At 36.3% G+C, this 18398-nt stretch overlaps 1 protein-coding gene across 1 annotated transcript in view; it reads left to right on the top strand.

Annotated features, from left to right (window-relative positions):
• tmem47 (transmembrane protein 47) overlaps positions 1 to 18170 on the top strand; it is a 242181-nt gene extending 224011 nt beyond the window's left edge. The window contains exon 3 of the mRNA XM_028799720.2: positions 11267 to 18170. Coding sequence (XP_028655553.1) covers positions 11267 to 11445 — 179 coding nt within the window. The 3' untranslated portion in view covers positions 11446 to 18170. The remainder of the gene's footprint in view (positions 1 to 11266) is intronic.
• The last annotated feature ends 228 nt before the right edge of the window (positions 18171 to 18398 follow it).

Genomic DNA, 18398 nt, shown 5'->3' with positions numbered 1-18398 from the left:
TGTAATTCATCATTCAATTTATTTCAATAGTTCTTTATTCTAAATGTGGTGTTTGTTGTTATAGTCAGAAAGATCAATTTTATGTTTGTGATAGTGAATTTAAAGTTGTTTTAGTCTCACAATACATTAGCATTTTTCCAAAGCTCTAAAGCAGTGCTCCGCAACCGGTGTGCCACGGCACACTGGTGTGCCTTGAGCCGATACAGGTGTGACGCGGTCAAATAAGACAATTTTCTAACTAAATAATATTTCAACGGTCCTCCTTAGAAACACAATAACGAGAATACGTGCAGTGAAATATTCGCGTAAATAGCCTTTTAAAGGTTTCATAATTTTATGTGTCATTTCTCTGAAATAATAAATCCCATCGCCTGGCGCCTGTCGCCTACGACGTAGGCCCTACGTAGTCGCCAGACAACTCCGTAGTATGCTTTGCTAGGTAGAGCGCTCCGTGCCCTCACCTAGATTCAATTCAAGCCGACGTATTAGTCGTGCTACGTCGCATTCACTTGTCTTGCAACAGTAGTTATCATTCATTACTATTAGTTGTGTTGCTGAATTGTGTATGGTTAACGTTCTTCGTGTAATTCATATTTAGTTTTATACCCCTTTAAATATGGATAAATTTTTACGTGGAAAAGATTCGTCTTCACGTACAGATGATGAAGAACCCAGCACAAGTGTTGCAAAAAAAAACAAAGAAGATTGTGAAAAGGAAGTACAACGATGACTACATTCGATATGGATTCTCGTGGTGTGGTGTGGTGACGAAACGGCTCCAAAGCCACAATGCATCATTTGCGGCGATCAGCTATCAAACGAGGCAATGGCACCCAGTAAACTAAATCGCCATCTAAATTCAAACCATCCCAGTTACGCCAAAAAAGACAAACAACTCTTGTGTTAATTAAAAGTGATAAGCGGTCATGCTTAAAAGATCTTGACCAAGAACTTCGGGTTGCGCTGTCAAATATTGAGCCAAATATAAAACTTTTGTGTTCATTGAAACAAGCGCAGGTATCACATTAGTCAGTCATTATGTTATAATAATTATTAAGATTGCATAAAAGTAAATATAGTATAGTTTTTATGTATGTATACTTATAATAAATGTATACTTATAATAAAAAATGAAAATTTATTGTAAAATTTGTGTATTAAATTAATATCAGTGGCGTAGCTGGAGATCATGTTGTCCGGGGCGGTGAAAAATTTGACGCCCCAAAGCTGAAAGAAATGTTTTTTTTGCGCCTCCTCAAGGAACAAAAAAAAAAAGGAAAGTACCGTAGTTTGGACGCCCCTAAATAGCTGGCGCTCGGAGCGGCCCCCCCCCCCCCCCGGCTAAGCCACTGCTATATATTATAGCTTTTGACGTGCCGCGGAATTCTAGGAAGAACTTTGGTGTGTCGTAGGTGAGAAAAGGTTACGGAGCACTGCTCTAAAGGATGAATCACCTTATTAGAACATGGGTGGATGAATAGATGGTGCATCCAGTAAGATTGACGTTGATTCTGAAACACAATTTTTCACCTGGCTACATTCCCATAACTTCTGGTTTTTAATCATATTGCATCATTTTTGCTCAAAGATACCATATTTTATCCTGGTAAGGCAAGTGGAGTTGCCTCTCCTTAAAACATAAACACTGATTTAAATGCACAGTTTCTTTTTAACATGGACCCACAATATAATATTTAAATTCTCTGTCAGTACTTTGATTTGCCTATTCTTACAATTACTAACCAGTGGGAATATACAGTTCAGATTTGCAATGCACTTGCAACTAGGACTACTGTACAGTCCACCACCTTACTGTCAGTGGCTCCATCAGACTTCACCCAGGTTTAACTGTCACTGTAGCCTTCCTATTAAGAGTGTTCTCTCTCCCTCATCTCTGATTGTCCTAACTCAGAAAGAAACTTGGTATGCAGTCCTAGGCAGTTAAACAGAGCAAATGTGAAGATAAGAAAGCAGGCTTTAATAAATTTTAATCTTAAACTGTTATTCAAATATTAGTGCCATAAATTAAAGCAAAGTGTGACAATATACATCATATAACCTGTTACTGCTAGATGTTTAGTTTTTCCAGGTGGCTTATTTCTTGCATTGCATGAAGTGTCAGCAGTAACTCTGAGCATTCTTGAATCAACTTTCTCCCTTTTCATTTCCTGCCTTCTATTTCTTCTTCTCTTTCTGGTCAGATCTTTTACTGATCTTATAAAGCTATTTGCCAATATCCAAAGTTCATAAAACTAAATTTATGTTTCCAAAATTAGCTGCTTTAGCTCATACTTCTGACATCATAAATGGAAGCCAACATCACACCATGCCTGTATAAATTAGAAGTGGCTTATGAAACCATAGAGACATTGTTGTAGCAGTTCGGCATAATATACTTGATTTAAAAAAGAACAAAGGATACCTTAGACTTGGAATGCCACAGAGCATATTACACTTTCTACTTAAACTAGTTTTAAAAATGTTAATGTAATTCATGAGCAAATACAAAAGCATTAATAGATAAGGTAAAATTTTCACTAGTCAGGTAACAACCTGTTTTAGCATAACATGCTGTTTCAGCTTAGAAAAAGAATAAAGTTTCTTTGTAAAGTCCACTTTTTAAATATTACAATTAAAAGTCTGCTCTTTTCAACAGATGTCCATAGACATCAGCAAAACAGTGAAGTTTGGAGATCCTCAGATGTTGCTATATAACACCTTTGAAATCCCTAAATGAGCTTTAGTGTTGCTTTGTGTATTTTAATGGATAACTGTTACAAGTGAGGTTCATGGTGCTGTGCTTTTTGAATGAATAATTGTGTGCAGGCTCCAGGTAGGTGCAGGTGTTTGGAGTGCTTGGCTGATCATGTGAGTGAATCGGTCAAGTGTTTCCTTCACACCTTACAACAGGTGATTGTAGCACCTGCACTCAATTGGTGCATAAAAGGGAGCTTGCACATCAAATGTGGAAGAGACAACAGGAACAGAGTTTAGGATCAAGGTAGGTGGTTAGGTGCAAGTCCCTGCAAGGGAAGTGTGTGGCCAGTGCTCAATTGGGCTGAAGAGTTTCACTACTGCTGAGCACCTAACGGTTCAGGAGAGACCTATGCACCCGGAGTAGGCTACCGCAGACGCTGGGGAATGATGGCAGGAGTAAGAGCAGGGCTCGCGGTGTTGTCCATGTAAGGCCGGAGAATGGCAGCGAGGGACATGAGCTGGATTTTAATGGTTGACTGCACCTGTCAACATGCATCTCCTCATGCTGCAAGACCCTTATGGGGTCAATAGAGAAGATGTTATTTTAGAAAGAGGCACAGGGGCTCATGTTTTTATAAAAGAAGACCTGCCTGTATTTTAACCTTGCTTTAAAGGATTATTTATTGTTTATTGCATTGTACCTTATTTTTTAGGGATTAGTTATTTATTCAGGCACTGCACTTTTGTACATGGGTTATTTTAAATAAAAGCACCAGAGCACTTGTACCTACTCTTGCTTACTGTGTGTAACCTCATTTGTCCAGCTCACCCTTGGTTTCATTATGGATACTTCTGGGTTCAACCTGCCAGGTCTGTGGAGCCAACACAGACCGTCACAGTATCAGCAACAATGCAGATTACTGTAGCCTTAAATATTTTCCATTTTTAACTGGCTTTGCTACAATAAAATTATGAAATCCAAATATTTAATATGGTTTTATAAGCATCTTTAGATGCTGGTACAGCACTGTGTCTGAGATATTCTGAAGACTCTTTAGACTGACATGGTTTAATACATGAATTTGCATGAGTAATATCAAACTGAATATGCTGCGTATATTTACATATTTGAAAGCCTTTCGTGCTTTGTCTTGGTGATTGGCTCGATGATTGCTTAAAGTGATACTCAATTATTTCAGCATAGCCCACATAACCTCATTTACTGAGATAACAAAGCTTCTGATTCACTTACTTTAAACTCTATTACTTGGATAGGTGGTGGCCCTTCACTACCATAAACAAGTCAGAATATGAATGGGTGGGTGGGTTTATAAGGGAATTTTATTTATCTAATTTTTTTCCACGGACGGCACGGTGGCGCAGTGGTAGTACTGCTGCCTCGCAGTTAGGAGACCCGGGTCCTCCCTGCATGGAGTTTGCATGTTCTTCCCGTGTCTGCGTGGGTTTCCTCCGGTATCCTCCCACAGTCCAAAGACATGCAGGTTAGGTGGATTGGCGATCCTAAATTGGCCCTAGTGTGTGCTTGGTGTGTGTGTGTGTGCGTGTGTGTGTGTGTGTGCCCTACGGTGGGCTGGCACCCTGCCCAGGGTTTGTTTCCTGCCTTGCGCCCTGTGTTGGCTGGGATTGGCTCCAGCAGACCCCCGTGACCCTGTAGTTAGGATATAGTGGGTTGGATAATGGATGGATGGATGGATTTTTTTCCACTTGCATACATTTTTCCCCCATAAACAGTACCTTGGTCAGTAAATATAAACATTTCCTTTTTGAAAGGTAATGATTAATCTTGACAAAACAAGAATCTCATTACATTGCAGTGCCCATAGAGGGGTTGGGTAGCCTAGAGCAGTTGAACATTAGGAGAATAGTTTTAATAAGAACTACACTAGTGTTTCACAAATTTTAAAATAACAGGATACTCTAAAATTTGTTTGTGCCATCTGCTTTGTGTGAAAAGTTGACACACTTCTGACCATTATGAGATCCTGTGACACCTGACTTTGGGAGGGTATGTTCTCCTCTGTCTGCTGTGGAGGCTCCACCTTGTCACACTGCAGCATTTAATACAAATGTAAATATCATGTGACCTGCCCTTGCCCACTCTTACCATAAGTGGTTTAAAAGGACCGCAGGTTTATAGTTTGTACAATTAAATAATATATAGACACATATTCAAAAGTTTGGAGTCACCTGAAAAAATTCATGTTTATTTGTAGCACTGCAACATCAAAAGATGTTATGTGTTTTCTACTGTCTGTCTAGTTTGCTTGTGTGGGTGTTAGGATAGCCCATAGCTGATGATAGACCGTGGTGCACTGGAAGGTGGGACATCCGGTTTCTTTTTTCTAGAGAAATTTGCATAAACCGCACCATTCTTCAAAAGGAGGGAGGACAGCTATCGAGAGGACATAATATGGAGAAGATCTAACTAAACAGATCAGCATCTGCCTGGGCCATGGGAAAAGGTTCTGCAGCTCCAAAAAGAACTGTCTGGTAGGAGGAGGTCAGCGTTTCACTGCTGGAGTGCAAAAGTTGCATTCCGTTATCACTAGTGGATTTCGGGTGAGCTCACGAAGACCTTTTGGGTTTTTTTTCTTTTTTTTTTTACAATGGCACAGACTGATTGTAGAACATTTTTCAGTTAACACTTCAACTATTTGGGGTCGGCTAGTATTCTACACTTTATTCACATGCTGTTAACAGTTTCCAAGAACTTTGGACTTGTAAGTGAATTTTGCAAGGGGACTGGGGTGTGATTTTTCCATTGTATATATTTTTTACTTGCATGTATAGGGGTTATTTTGGGTTGGGGGCGGGCAGGAAAAGGATTGTGGCTGTTTGTCATCTTCTTGACATTGTTTTTTGTGTATTTCTCATTGCTTACAGATGTTGCATTATAGCTGTTTTTTTTTATACTGTATATATTTTATTTGTCTGTTTGAACTGAACATTTCAAGTGGGGTACGTATGGCAGGGCAGTGCAATATGCAATATTGGCCTATCCTGTTTTTTCAGCTGCCTTCCAGTTAGGAAGGTGAGCGGTAGCAGTCGGCCCGTCTCATTGTGTTGGGGCCAATTTGTTACACAGGCACCTTTAAACTGATTTAAAAATATAGTCAAGACAATACTAATTTGGCAAATACTGCTTGAAATGACTCTTTTATGATTTTTATTTACATACTAGCTGTGTAAGCCGTGCTGTAAAAAGCAAGGGGTCCTAGAATTGTAAATTAGCGGCGGGATGAAAAGTAAAATGGGTACCGTTTTGCCAATGTTAGCGGCTAAGTGACTTTGTCTTTCTTCTGTGGTTTCGTTTTACTGACGCACTGGCTCCGCTTGTGTTATTAGCGGCTAAACGAGTTGTCTGTTTCCTTGGAGGCGGAGCCCTTACCCCGACACCACCTCTCACTTCCGGGCCAGACAGCCACACACACTTCTATGCCTAGACATTTATTATAAGATGACTGCAAAGCCAAATTTTCAGCAGCCATTACACCATGTTTCGAATGCTAGAGTACATCATCCATTTGAAAACAACATTGTGAAAGTCAGCACAGATTTACAGTGAGAATTGTCCGTTAAATTTATTCACTGGAAAATCTGCCCAAGATAAGCCCCTACCTTGCTCCTATTGCTTTTGTGTTAGTTCTTGGCTTCCCTACAAAACAGACAGCATTTCGACAATTGATGATCTAATAAACTCTATTTGTTTGATGGAGATTCTGCAGAGTAAGAGAATAAGTGGTAAATATCATGGAGAAAATTACACATATTTAGGTGCATAAAAATATAATAGTAATACAGGTTTTTCAAATTAGTTTGGCCTCAAAAACAAAAGTTTAGAATATTGAATATGGCATGAGTCATACTTTAAAATGCATGGATTCTGTTCTTTATGAATTCAAAATTGTTTGAGAGTTTAAAAAGAGTTTATTCAGTAATCTTTTCCTTGAACTTCATGTGAGTTTACAAAAGCATGTTTATTTCCACAAAATTCTTAGTTTAAAAAACCCTTACAAAAGTATAAATAATGTGTCTGATAAATCACACTGCATGACTTAGCAAGGAACAGCAACAGAACGAGCTAGCCTCCTACTATGTAGGTGAGTCAGTACATGAGCAGCATGAATGTAAAGCACGACTCTCAGATTCTGCCTGGATTTTGGTTTAGCATGTGATGGCTTTTCTTAGGAAGAAAAACAATGTCTTGATTAAATGAAATATTAACAATTAGAACACAAATGGCAGCTTAGGATGGAAAACAAAATTGATCACTGTAAATGACAGGCATTATACATGAATGCATGATTTCATTATTTGAATTAAAAATGTATAAAAGGTCATCCATAATATCAAAGGTACATATTTTAAGACAATTTTATGTTACTTGTTTCACAGTCATATTGTAGGTTTGAAATAAAACTGTGAATTTATTAAATAGTGAATGAGCACACTTTCTTTTAATTTACTAATCATTTTTATAGAAAATATATAAAATAATTGTAAAAGTGGAAATAAAATGTCTTTTTTTATAGCTCAGTGCTTTTTGTAGATTTCAGAACATTTAAAATCTTTGCCAGACCTCTTTAACTAAAGCATCAGTGAATGATCAAATCATGCATCTCAACATTAATGCTTGGGTGAATGTAGAAATACTAGAAGGCTGCACTGGAGTTGGTTTGGTCATTTAGAAACCAACTGTATCTGTGAATTTCATTTCTACAGAGATCACTTAATTTCATGCTGCTCTGGCCTTGAGATTTATTTCATTATGCAAATTAACTATGTTTTATCATGCAAAACTATAAAATACTGTATGGGTTTCATTATTTAGTAGCACATATTAGTTGTCTGTATATCTGCATTTATTTAGCTGTTACAATATACTTACATAGTTATAGCTGAATATATTGAATATTAGAAATTATACCTATATAATTGCAAATCCAGTTTGGATTTTGTGTATAGCATCTTAAAATGGAATCCATCATTGCTGCATGGGTGTCGTAAGCTGAACCACTGCCATGCTATTTATCCTGACGGATAGATGTATTATCTGGCCCTAAGCAGTTTGAAAGCTGAACTCTTAAGATTGTAATAGTCATCACTTTCAGTTTTAAAACAAATCATATACTGTATATGGTGACTCAAAACAAAAGTTTTGTCAAAAAAGTAAAGTAATGAATGCAGTTGGTTACCTATTATATTTTATTGTGTACATAAATCACAAATAGATATAATAGACATACACTTGTGATTAAAAATACTACAGGATGCCCTTAACATATTTTTGGTTGTTTAATATTTTCCGGAGTGCTGTTTGCAATATATTTGTAAAACATCCAGACATTTAAGATACGTGAAGCTCGTACAATGTCTGCTTACTTCTTATTTGGAGGTACTGTAAATAACTAAACATAAGAGAATTTCTTGAATTAATATATAATTCTAGAGAATGTTTATTTTGATAATTTACTTGTAAGGAAACTTAAAATTGCATACAAGGTATATGAATGTTGAAATTTACTGAACATGCATAATGTATTGTGTGCACTCAGTCACAGTGATATGGTAACTTCTAAATGGGAGTAGCCTGTCCTGTGAGTCTAATATTTTCATTCCTCCCTACACTACAATCAAAAGAAGTAGCTTTTTTAAATTGTGAACACTACCATATTGTTTAGGTATAATATGTTGTACTATCATAGATGAAGGGATTACTAAAACATTATTGCCTTAGCTATATTCAATTTGAGATGGAAAGTGAAATGTAATATTAAAATGAAAAACTGATTTCATCAAGGATTAGAATGTCACATCCTTCTTCTTCTTCTTTTTCTTTCTCATCATTTTTTCCCACTTCTTCGTGGTATCAATGTGCTTGATCAACCTTCTCTAAACAGCACAGTCCTGAACCTTCATGTTAGTCAGGCCCTTTTCCTTCAGATTTTCTCTTACTTTATCCATCCACCTCCACTTTGGCCTCCCTCGCTTTCTCTTCCCCTTTCATTCCCATCACTCTTTTGCCCGCATATTCATTGTCTCTCCTCATCATATGTCTATACCACTTCAACCTACTTTCCTGTACTTTCTTAGATATCTCTCCCACTTTTGTTGTACCTCTGTTTCATTTCTTATTCTGTCTTTTTTGCAGCTCCACACACCCATCTCAGCATTTCTGCCACATCTGATGTTTACTACTGTGCTCCCTTTACTGGACATATCTCAGCTCCGTGCATCACTGCTGGTCTTACCACTGTCTTAAAAACCTTACCTGTAACCTTCACCTCAATTTTCCTACCATACAATACTCCTGATAACTTCTTTCAATTGTTCTTTCCACATTGTACTCTATGGGTTTTTCTGCATTTAGTTTTCCATGTCGGTCTACCACTGATCCTAGAAATTTAAATTTATCCACTCTTTTCAATAGCTCTCACTGCAGGCAAACTTCTGAATCCTGACCCGTTATGAAATCCCATATATTCTGTTTACCTTTTTTATCTTTAGTCCTCCATCTTCCAAAGTCCTTATCCATTCTGTGATGGTCTCCTTGCTTCCTCTTCCATACTGGGAGCCTCTTGAACCTGACACCGTTGATAACGTAACCGGATGAGCTGTGATGATGAAGGCAAAACACACTAAGCATAGGGATGGTGAAAAGTGCAAGTGCTTTTATTATAAAAAAAATCCAAATGTTGTCCAAAAAATGCTGTGCTCAAAAAAGTTCAATTTATAAATAATCCATAAAAAAATTAAATGGTAGAAGTCAAAATCAATAAATAGAAAAAGAATCAGTTAAAAATGAGGTTAAAATTTAGACAGGAGTCTTCTTTAAAATGCTCAGTCCCCGGTGCTTCCCTTTAACAACTTCTCCGGCTTATCCGTCTAGGACCTCACAGCACGGAAAGATGTCTATCAACAGGCGCAGACACCTATCAATCTTGGCCTGTGTCCCCGCTGCCCAATCCACGGCTTTCCATGGGGAGCCACCAGACCCTGCTCCCACGGCCATTGGTGCCAATCCAGGCTCCACCTGGCAAAAGCATGCCATCCTGCCACTGCTGCCAGTCACAGGCTCCACCCAGTGAGAGGATCCTCCTGAGCACTATGATCCCTCCTGCTTCCTGGATGCTCAGCAGGAGTAATCCTTGAGCTCCCCTCATGAGCACTGGCTGTATGCTACACCTTTGGCACCATTCCCGTCGACCTGCTTCTCTCCTAAGCACCTCCTCTCCATCCTTTAACCTCTGATCTGACCTTCGTTCTGTCCTTTCTCTCTCTGTTTCTGTTCCTTTCTGTCCCCCCCACTAACACTTGTGCCTTTTTAAATGGGGATGTGGCACAGCCATGGCAAAAATCAGCTCCCAGCATAGTGTCACGGACAATCCTACACCTGCGCACCATGCAGGACCGCCCACACCCATATCATGCACGGGAACCGCTCTCCCCACACTATCATGTACCCTCCCTACAAAGAAGTGAGTGCAGCGATTATTTATTTAAACTGCCAATCTGCTGCGGACCTCACTTTACCACACATTCTTACAAATTCCTCTCCACTTCTTCTTTTCTGGTGCTACACAATACAGGTCATCTGCAAAATGCATTCACCAGGGGAATTGGTCTTTCATCCCATTACTCAACACATCCATAACCAGATCAAAGAGGAACAACACTGCTTTTAACCTGAGTTCTCACTTTCACATATACTGTATCCTGGACAATCCTCACATACTACTCTGATACTCCTTTCTCTCCCATGGAACCCCAGACTTCTTGACATGGCACTCTGTCATAAGCCTTCTCCAAATCCATAAACACCGTATGCAAACCTTAAAATAGAGAGGGTTAGGGTCAGGAAGGGCATCCGGCTGTAAAACTTTAGCCAAAACCTTTCATTGTGTGGTGGGTACAGTAACACGCTATCAGCGCATGCTCCCAACTTTAATGAAGTTTCCTGTATTAGAAAAAAATATTTTTTCTTCTTACTTTCCATAATGTTGCTGTCTGCCTGGCACATGTGGATTGGTGATCGTGGGTGTGAAGACAGAGCGAAACTGTGCATTCACATATAAAAACTACGAAAGTATTGTCATATGGTGTTTAAATATCCATTTCTAAATTTAACTGTGTCCAGTGCCAGCATAAATTTCTTAAGACTCATATCCCAGCATGGAAGACATTTGCTTTTCATGCCCCAGGGTAAATGAAAATGAATTAGATGTTCTAGCCACATTGACTTTTTTCATTATAACATTATAATGGTAGGAAAATAAGAAATAAATATCGTGGGAATTAAATTAAATATATAATCCATTCATCTGGTTTCCAACCATGATAATCTAATTCAGGGATGCTGGGGCCTGCAGCTTATCCTAGTAGCATTATACACAAGGCAGAAACCAGTGGGACACACTCAAACAAACACATAGCCAATTAAAAGTCATCAATGAGTAATACAGTATGTTGAATGTAATATTTAAATAGATTTGAGTATCCTATTTTTGTGTAGTTTCCCTTACTAACAAGTGATTTTTTTTTCTTTCAGTGGTCCTCCAGGTATGCAGTCTTGTCCTCTATCCCATCAAGTTCATCGAATCTGTCATCTTGAAAATATACCATGAGTTTAACTGGGGCTATGGGCTTGCCTGGGGGGCTACCATTTTTTCATTTGGTGGTGCCATTCTCTACTGCTTGAATCCCAAGAATTATGAAGACTATTACTAGAAATGTCTTTCCGTCCAGCTTCAACCACAAGGAGGATTATGAAGAATCTTATTTTTATAACACTCTGTTCTATATCAGGAGTTAAAGCTGCTCACCTGACCTTCTTTGCCTTTGGCTACAAACAATACAGTATCTAACAAAGACACTTGAGTAGTGAAGAAGCAACCTGCAAGCAAACCTTAAAAAAAAAAAAAAAAACTTTTTATTTTTCCTTTTAGAGTTTAGCTGTCTGAACTACTGAAAAAGACAAAATTGATCACTTTTTAAGATGACAGGGATAAACTAACTGAGGAAAACAAGAATGGTCCTAAGTGTTTTTTTCATTTTCATTACTGTGATAACAGAATTATTTCATAGCATATTTTTTCATCACACTATGACAAGGAGACAAAGATGTGGATTTTGCTTATATGCTGTCAGAGGTATTTTACCAATGTAAGAGTTTTCGAACTCCAATTTTAAAACATTAATGGTGGCAAAACTTTGGAAGATATTCTGTTTTTTCTTTCCTAAATGATTCAGTGTCTGCTAAATAAAACACTTCATAGTTGAATTCATCTAGACAGAAGAGAAATTCATCTAAAATTATGAAATTGGTGGTTATCATAAAATGTTGTGGTATAGTTATCCACTTTGTGGAAATTTCATTGGAACTAATCCATCTTAATCTGAAGAGAGGACCTGATGTACCCTCTAGCGTGAGGTGCATAGAACAGGTTTGGAAGGTTCAGTCTGTATCATATTTTATGAAGGCAAACAGTGTACTGCTTGTAAACCCATATATGAAGGCTTGGCTTTCTGAGGTGTATTTTATTATTTAATTTAGTGACATATTATGTAGGTAAAAATTAAAGAAAATATTACAATTAAAAGAAATTTTATTTTATTTTATTCTGGGATGGAAGGGGAATCTCCTTAGCAGTATGAAAAAAATACCATGTCTTTTGTTTTAAGTATGTTTCTGTATTCATTAAATGCACAGAATGGTTTGACCAATTCACAAACAAGACCAAGTGTAATTTTGATAACAGGGTTTACATTATAGTAAATGTGATCTCTAAAATATAAAATTGAAATGCACAATTCTCCAATCTTTTACACTATTTAGTTTATAGTCCCCCAATATGATGATTTTATGACACAGTTCAAGACAATAATAGTAATCAGTTTGTTGTTTTCAAGCTACGCATAATAAGTGGATATTATGTGAGTTAAAATGTTTAAAACATCATTCAAAATAAAAGATAAAAAAACTTATATACATTATAGCATCCTTGACAAACGAACACAAAGACTGTTAAATGGGTGAACCATACCATCTCTAGGGTCTTGATATTTCTCACAATTCAAAAGGCCTTCCTCAGGTTCTTTTTTGGATTGCAGTAGCCACTCTGTTGTTGTAAGTTTTGTTTTAGGTATGAACGGAGCCTCAAGTAGACCCTTAGGCCGGCTTTCTGAGACTCACAAGGCTTAGTGGTGACACAGACCTTTGTTTAGCTTCTTCCATGTAGTAATGTGACAAGTGGCTTTTATTCTGTCCTCATTATAGGACTAACCCCTGTGAAGTCCTTCAGTAGAGAGAGAGAGGGGGGTTAGGAGCACGCGCCGATACAGAACATTGTCACACCCACCACATGACAAACCAACTCAGGATCCCAGATGAGGGCCCAAGTGCAGCCATGCAATGGGCGAGAAGACAGATAAAATGTGACAAAAGTTCTGTGAACGTATTCAATGGGTAACATTATTTACTATTTAATGTTAGGCTTAGATTAAAAGAATGTGAGTGTACCAAAGCACATGATCAGAAAGTGTCCCGAAATCAAGTGTGTACACTTCTTAATTAATGACCTGTTGGAAGATGTTTTGTCTGAATGTATTACAAAATACTAAGTAATCATTTTGCATTACGATTTTCATCACTGAATATAAAAACATCAATTGCCGCGTGATGAACTGTTTAAATACTACAGACTAAATATGGTATTTTGGTCTTTGGAGGTCTAGGGCAACTGTGTTTGAACAAACTTATTGATGTGTGGGTGCTGGAAGCGGTGGTACATGGATTACATTCTACTGGCATTTGTATGTTCTTTTCAAGATTGTGTAAGGTTCTTGGAGTGACTTAAGTTTTTTTTTCCTGTGTTTAAAGGCGCACATCAGGTTGACTGCCGTGAGTGTATGTGCACAGACAAAGAGACTGGTACTCTGTTTTGGACAAATTTATACTTTTAGGTGAGGGTAGGCTGGATTACTTGGTTTTATTAATGACTACAGTATTAAGATGGGGGATGATACCTATAATTTAACTGGTAATAGATGGCTCCTTTAACAAAAAGGAAATCCTGCTATCATTTAGCTTTCCTAAGCTTTTAGCAGTGTATATGAGATTAAATAATATGAAAGCTGAACCTCTGGGATTATCTGTGGTCAAGTCCAACCCAGTTGATCCAATGTAAACTAAAGTTTTACATATAATAAAGAGACAACTTGCTCACATTTCAAGAATAATTACACAATAAACACTTTACATTCGAAGCAGAAAGAGCCCCATTCAGTTTTCTTATGTTTTTTTGTTTTCCAAAAGTGAGAGGGATCTGTGAACACAATATACACAAAATCCTTAATTCACCAATATCACATTTCTTACCATCCCAAATGGTGTCCATAAGACACTTCAGTCATCTTGCCACACATGTAATGTGATCATTTCTTCCTCTCTATTTAAGCCGGCACGAATCCCCTTGGACTTTCAGAATAATATGTAGGCTTCAAAGAAACAAAGTTCTAAGGTCCCATTTTTCTATAAAACTACCTAAACAACTCTTGCATTATGTTGAAGTTTAAACAGGAAACACTGGGGAAAACAAAAAACAAATTAACACATATAGCATTTTATACTTAATAGGTAGGTTATTACAAATCTGTTTTAGAAAATATTTTGGATGGAAACAGATATTGCGTCTCTGATTATGTGCCTCTATTTACTATTAGCATTCAACATTTTTTTCCTTTCTGTGTTTTTACATTACGCTGTACATGAACTCATGGAAAGTGCAGTGGAGCAGTGTATTTAAAAAATTACTCATGACAAAAGCACCATAATAGTCATTCGGCATTTTTTTACATGGCCGTTAATTAATTTGAAATTACATTAAATCACAACTAGGACATGTGTATTTAAAACACTATTTACTTATGTTTTTTTTCACACTATATACACAAACACAATTATTGTGTACAGTATTACATTTATAGTACTTGATGGATATTTAAAACTTGTGGTTGACAAATTTCATGTAATCCTTCACTGTGGGTAAAGTTTTTTTCAAAGTGACTTTGTTTATGTTTGACTTCTCAAATATACTTACTCTTGTTAGATTTAAGTGCTTTTAATTTTGCATCATCCATTTATAGTATGTTAGAAGACTTTGATAAATATCATTTAAACAAATACAAATTCTACAAAGAATCACCTACACCTAACTTGTGAATTCTGTCTGCTGCATGTTACTTTATTATTGTACTTACAGTAATCAATTCATTGTTTTGATATTCCAGCAGTTTAACAGTATTGATATTAAACATTATTTTTTAACATTATACATTATCAAAATATATATATATTTATGTCACAAACATACAGCAGTTCAAATTAGGTGTCAGTGAATCAGAAGGAAAAAAGGCTTTTCACTAGCATAGTGTATTATTACAGGGCACTGTAATGGCTACAGATTTTGTTTCAATTTTATTTTACTTGTGTTTCAAGTTAGGAAAAACTCATTGGAATCTTAATTTTTAAGGCATCTGTTCTACATACTAGGCTGATTGAATAGTCTTTTGTTATGTTTCTGTAGTTGAAGTCCATTTAAGACAGAAACAAGGGCCCACTTTGCAACGCAAAGGGTTATGAGAATGCAGAGCAAATGATCAAGTCACGTAGTTGAAAAAGAAAGGTTCATAACTTTACAAATGTAACTGAATGAAATATTAGGAAAACTTAGCTATTAGATAACCAAACAAGCTTGATGGAGTGAATGGTCTCCTTTTAATTTGTCTGATTCTTATGTTCTTAAATCAGCCATTTCCAATAGGAGAAATGTATTCTTGAAATACATCTCTATAACAGCAACATTCTCTGCATTTTCAGATAAGACTAGCAGCTTTGTAAATTAGGAACAATGTCAGTTCATATTGTATAACATTGAGACATTCATGCATCAGTGCCTTTACTATTGTCGCTTACTCTATGAGAGTTCCATAAGGGTTTTTAGGCCAGCATTTTTATTTATAATAGTTCTATCTTTCTTCTTGTGCATGTATGTTTTTATTTTTATTTAAAGGCACATGAGGATGTATAATGCTGTTGATTCCACATGTTTTCAGTTCTCTTCCACATATTTTTGTTTTAACCCCACTGAGACATTATCACGAAATATTTCAGAGCCACCTTTGACATTAATATTGGAATATATTTAAACTTACATGGTGACAAGTTCTAAAAGAAAAAAATATATATACTGTATCTCTGTGTGATTGATGTCTTTTAATATAATTGCAATACTATGGATTAGCACGTTGCTGTACATTGTCAAAGAAGCAACAATTAGATCGGTATATGAGGTCTAACTGTATGGTCGGCAATGCTATTTATTCAGATCGCCTGTATTTTTTGTACTCAATTGTGCACACTAACCTCTTGCCTCTGTGTCTTTGATATTGCCTCGGACTGTGCCTAGAATTTTTAAATGTTTTTTTTTTTTTCTTTTTTTACTGCAGGTTTCAATTTTCCTTATGTATTGGTTGAAGTTAAATTTCAGTTGTAGTGTACTGATTATTTTTTTTAGCTATGTCTTTGACACAGATTGCTGTTTTCCACTTATTATTTTTTCTTCTCTAAATGAATAATAAACTTGTTTAAGGTATTCTTGTTGTTTGTTAGTTTACAAACATCTTTGCATTTATTGAATAAATGCAGAGATGAAGGAGACATATACCTGAAGTTATGACCGAGATACACTATAATTTCTGTGCAGCCCTGTTTGTTCATCGTGATCAACATCCATCCAAACATCATGGCTAAAATTCATATTTACCCAGTTTATACTGTGCACAAAAGTTCAAGCTGTTATATTCAATGAATGAACAATTATATTGGCATTACATTTCCCTATTTTGTTTTTATTGATTTTAAACCAAGCCACATTTAATACAAAACTGTCAAGGATGGTTATTACTATGCAACATATTTTAATGTTTTATGTATACAGTGTTATTTTTTAGATACAGTATTATTATTACTGTGCCAGTGTTGTATTTTTACTTAGCATAGTACTTATGTCTCTTTCTTTTGACATGGGCAGTAAACTCCTGGAAATCGCCTGTGTGAGTGTATTACAGAGCATTATGAGATACTTGGTTTATGATATCTGCACTATATTATATTTAGCACAAGACCACTAGTGTACAAAATGAAGCTTGTCAATAGAGACTGCAGTGCCCTTTTACTTGTATGCCATCTAAGAAACAGTTTTTATCAGCTTATTACTTCTGTGAAATCCCCTAGCAAACCACAGACTTCCCTTTAACCAGCTCTTCACTCTGAGAATAAAGCTTCTGAGACAAGCTACAGCGGCAGCTACAGTAGAATCTCACAGACACCTCTGTTTGCTAAAGTATAAAAGTAGTTTAAGAAGCATGGCCAAACGAGCCGTCATCTAGTGTGCTCATACTCTCTGTGTCATCTGCATGTGAAGTCTCTGACCATATGTTTTCCACAACACATTCTTTATATAAAAAAAGAGAGATCCACTGGTTTGAAAGCTTTAACTTTTCAGCTGGTGTCACGAATAGGTATTCAGACCTGTTTGCTGAATGTGTTCTTAAAAAACCTGTTCATGTCAGTCAGTTATAGCTCGGAGTGGGAAGCAGAGCCACAAGCTGTTGTTCTAAGTTTAAATAAAGTTTTATTACTTTCTTATAAACTGGAGGCAACAGAGCTAGGTAGTGTGTTAATTAATCATATAATGCAGGAAGCATAAATAACTGTTATCTGTTGGCTAAGGAAAAGATTTTTTCACAGCTCTGTGTGGAGTGTTTCTGTTAGCTTAACAAATAAAGAAGACAAAAGAATTGATTATTCACACCTTTATAGGTGATACTGCTTCTCTTAGGTCAGACTGTTTCACTTTTTAGCTCACCATTGGTCCTTTGGGAGCAGAAATACTGCATATTAACATTAATACATATTGCAAAAACTTAAAAAAAAATAAAGCACTGTAAGATCTCAGTAATGAGCATAAAGGCTGAATAAAACAACAAAGTGGCACAGAAATCTCAAATAATACTCTATATAAAGTAATACTGTATACATAAAATATTACATGATAATATATTGCATAGTAGCAAACCCTTATCGATGCAAATGGAAAAGGAACTATTTTAATTACATTTAATAATACAATTCTACAAAATGAATGTTCAGCATATTATGAATTTATATTTGAAGCTGCCATGCTTGATTTTGTACAAGAATTAAGTTTTTTCTTCTGTCCTTTTAAACATTAAATGGTACCATACGCTTTTGGACAAAACTCAATTAATGTACCAATGTTGATCAATTTAGTAAATTTGTTTTCAGAGTTTTGCCTTTTAAAGTAATGATGTTGTTTAAAAAAAATTACCATTTAGTCAAATAATAAATTGATATATTGTTGGCACAACTATATTTGTCTCCGGTTTTCAAGTTTGTTATATCTAAAATAGGGTTTCCTTGAGTTTTATGCATGACTTTATTATTACTGGTCAAAAAATAGCCGTAGCATAAATAAAAATGATATGTAAATGTGAGTGTTTGAGCTGATTACAAGTTAGCTTTCTTACTGAAATCATTTAGACTTGCTTTAACAGCACTGTAATAAAAGTACATCTTTAAATAGTAGAACCAGTACAAC

The sequence above is a fragment of the Erpetoichthys calabaricus genome, chromosome 4 (assembly GCF_900747795.2).
Source record: "Erpetoichthys calabaricus chromosome 4, fErpCal1.3, whole genome shotgun sequence".
Classification (NCBI taxonomy): Eukaryota; Metazoa; Chordata; class Cladistia; order Polypteriformes; family Polypteridae; genus Erpetoichthys; species Erpetoichthys calabaricus.
This window is presented reverse-complemented; position numbering and strand designations above follow the sequence as displayed.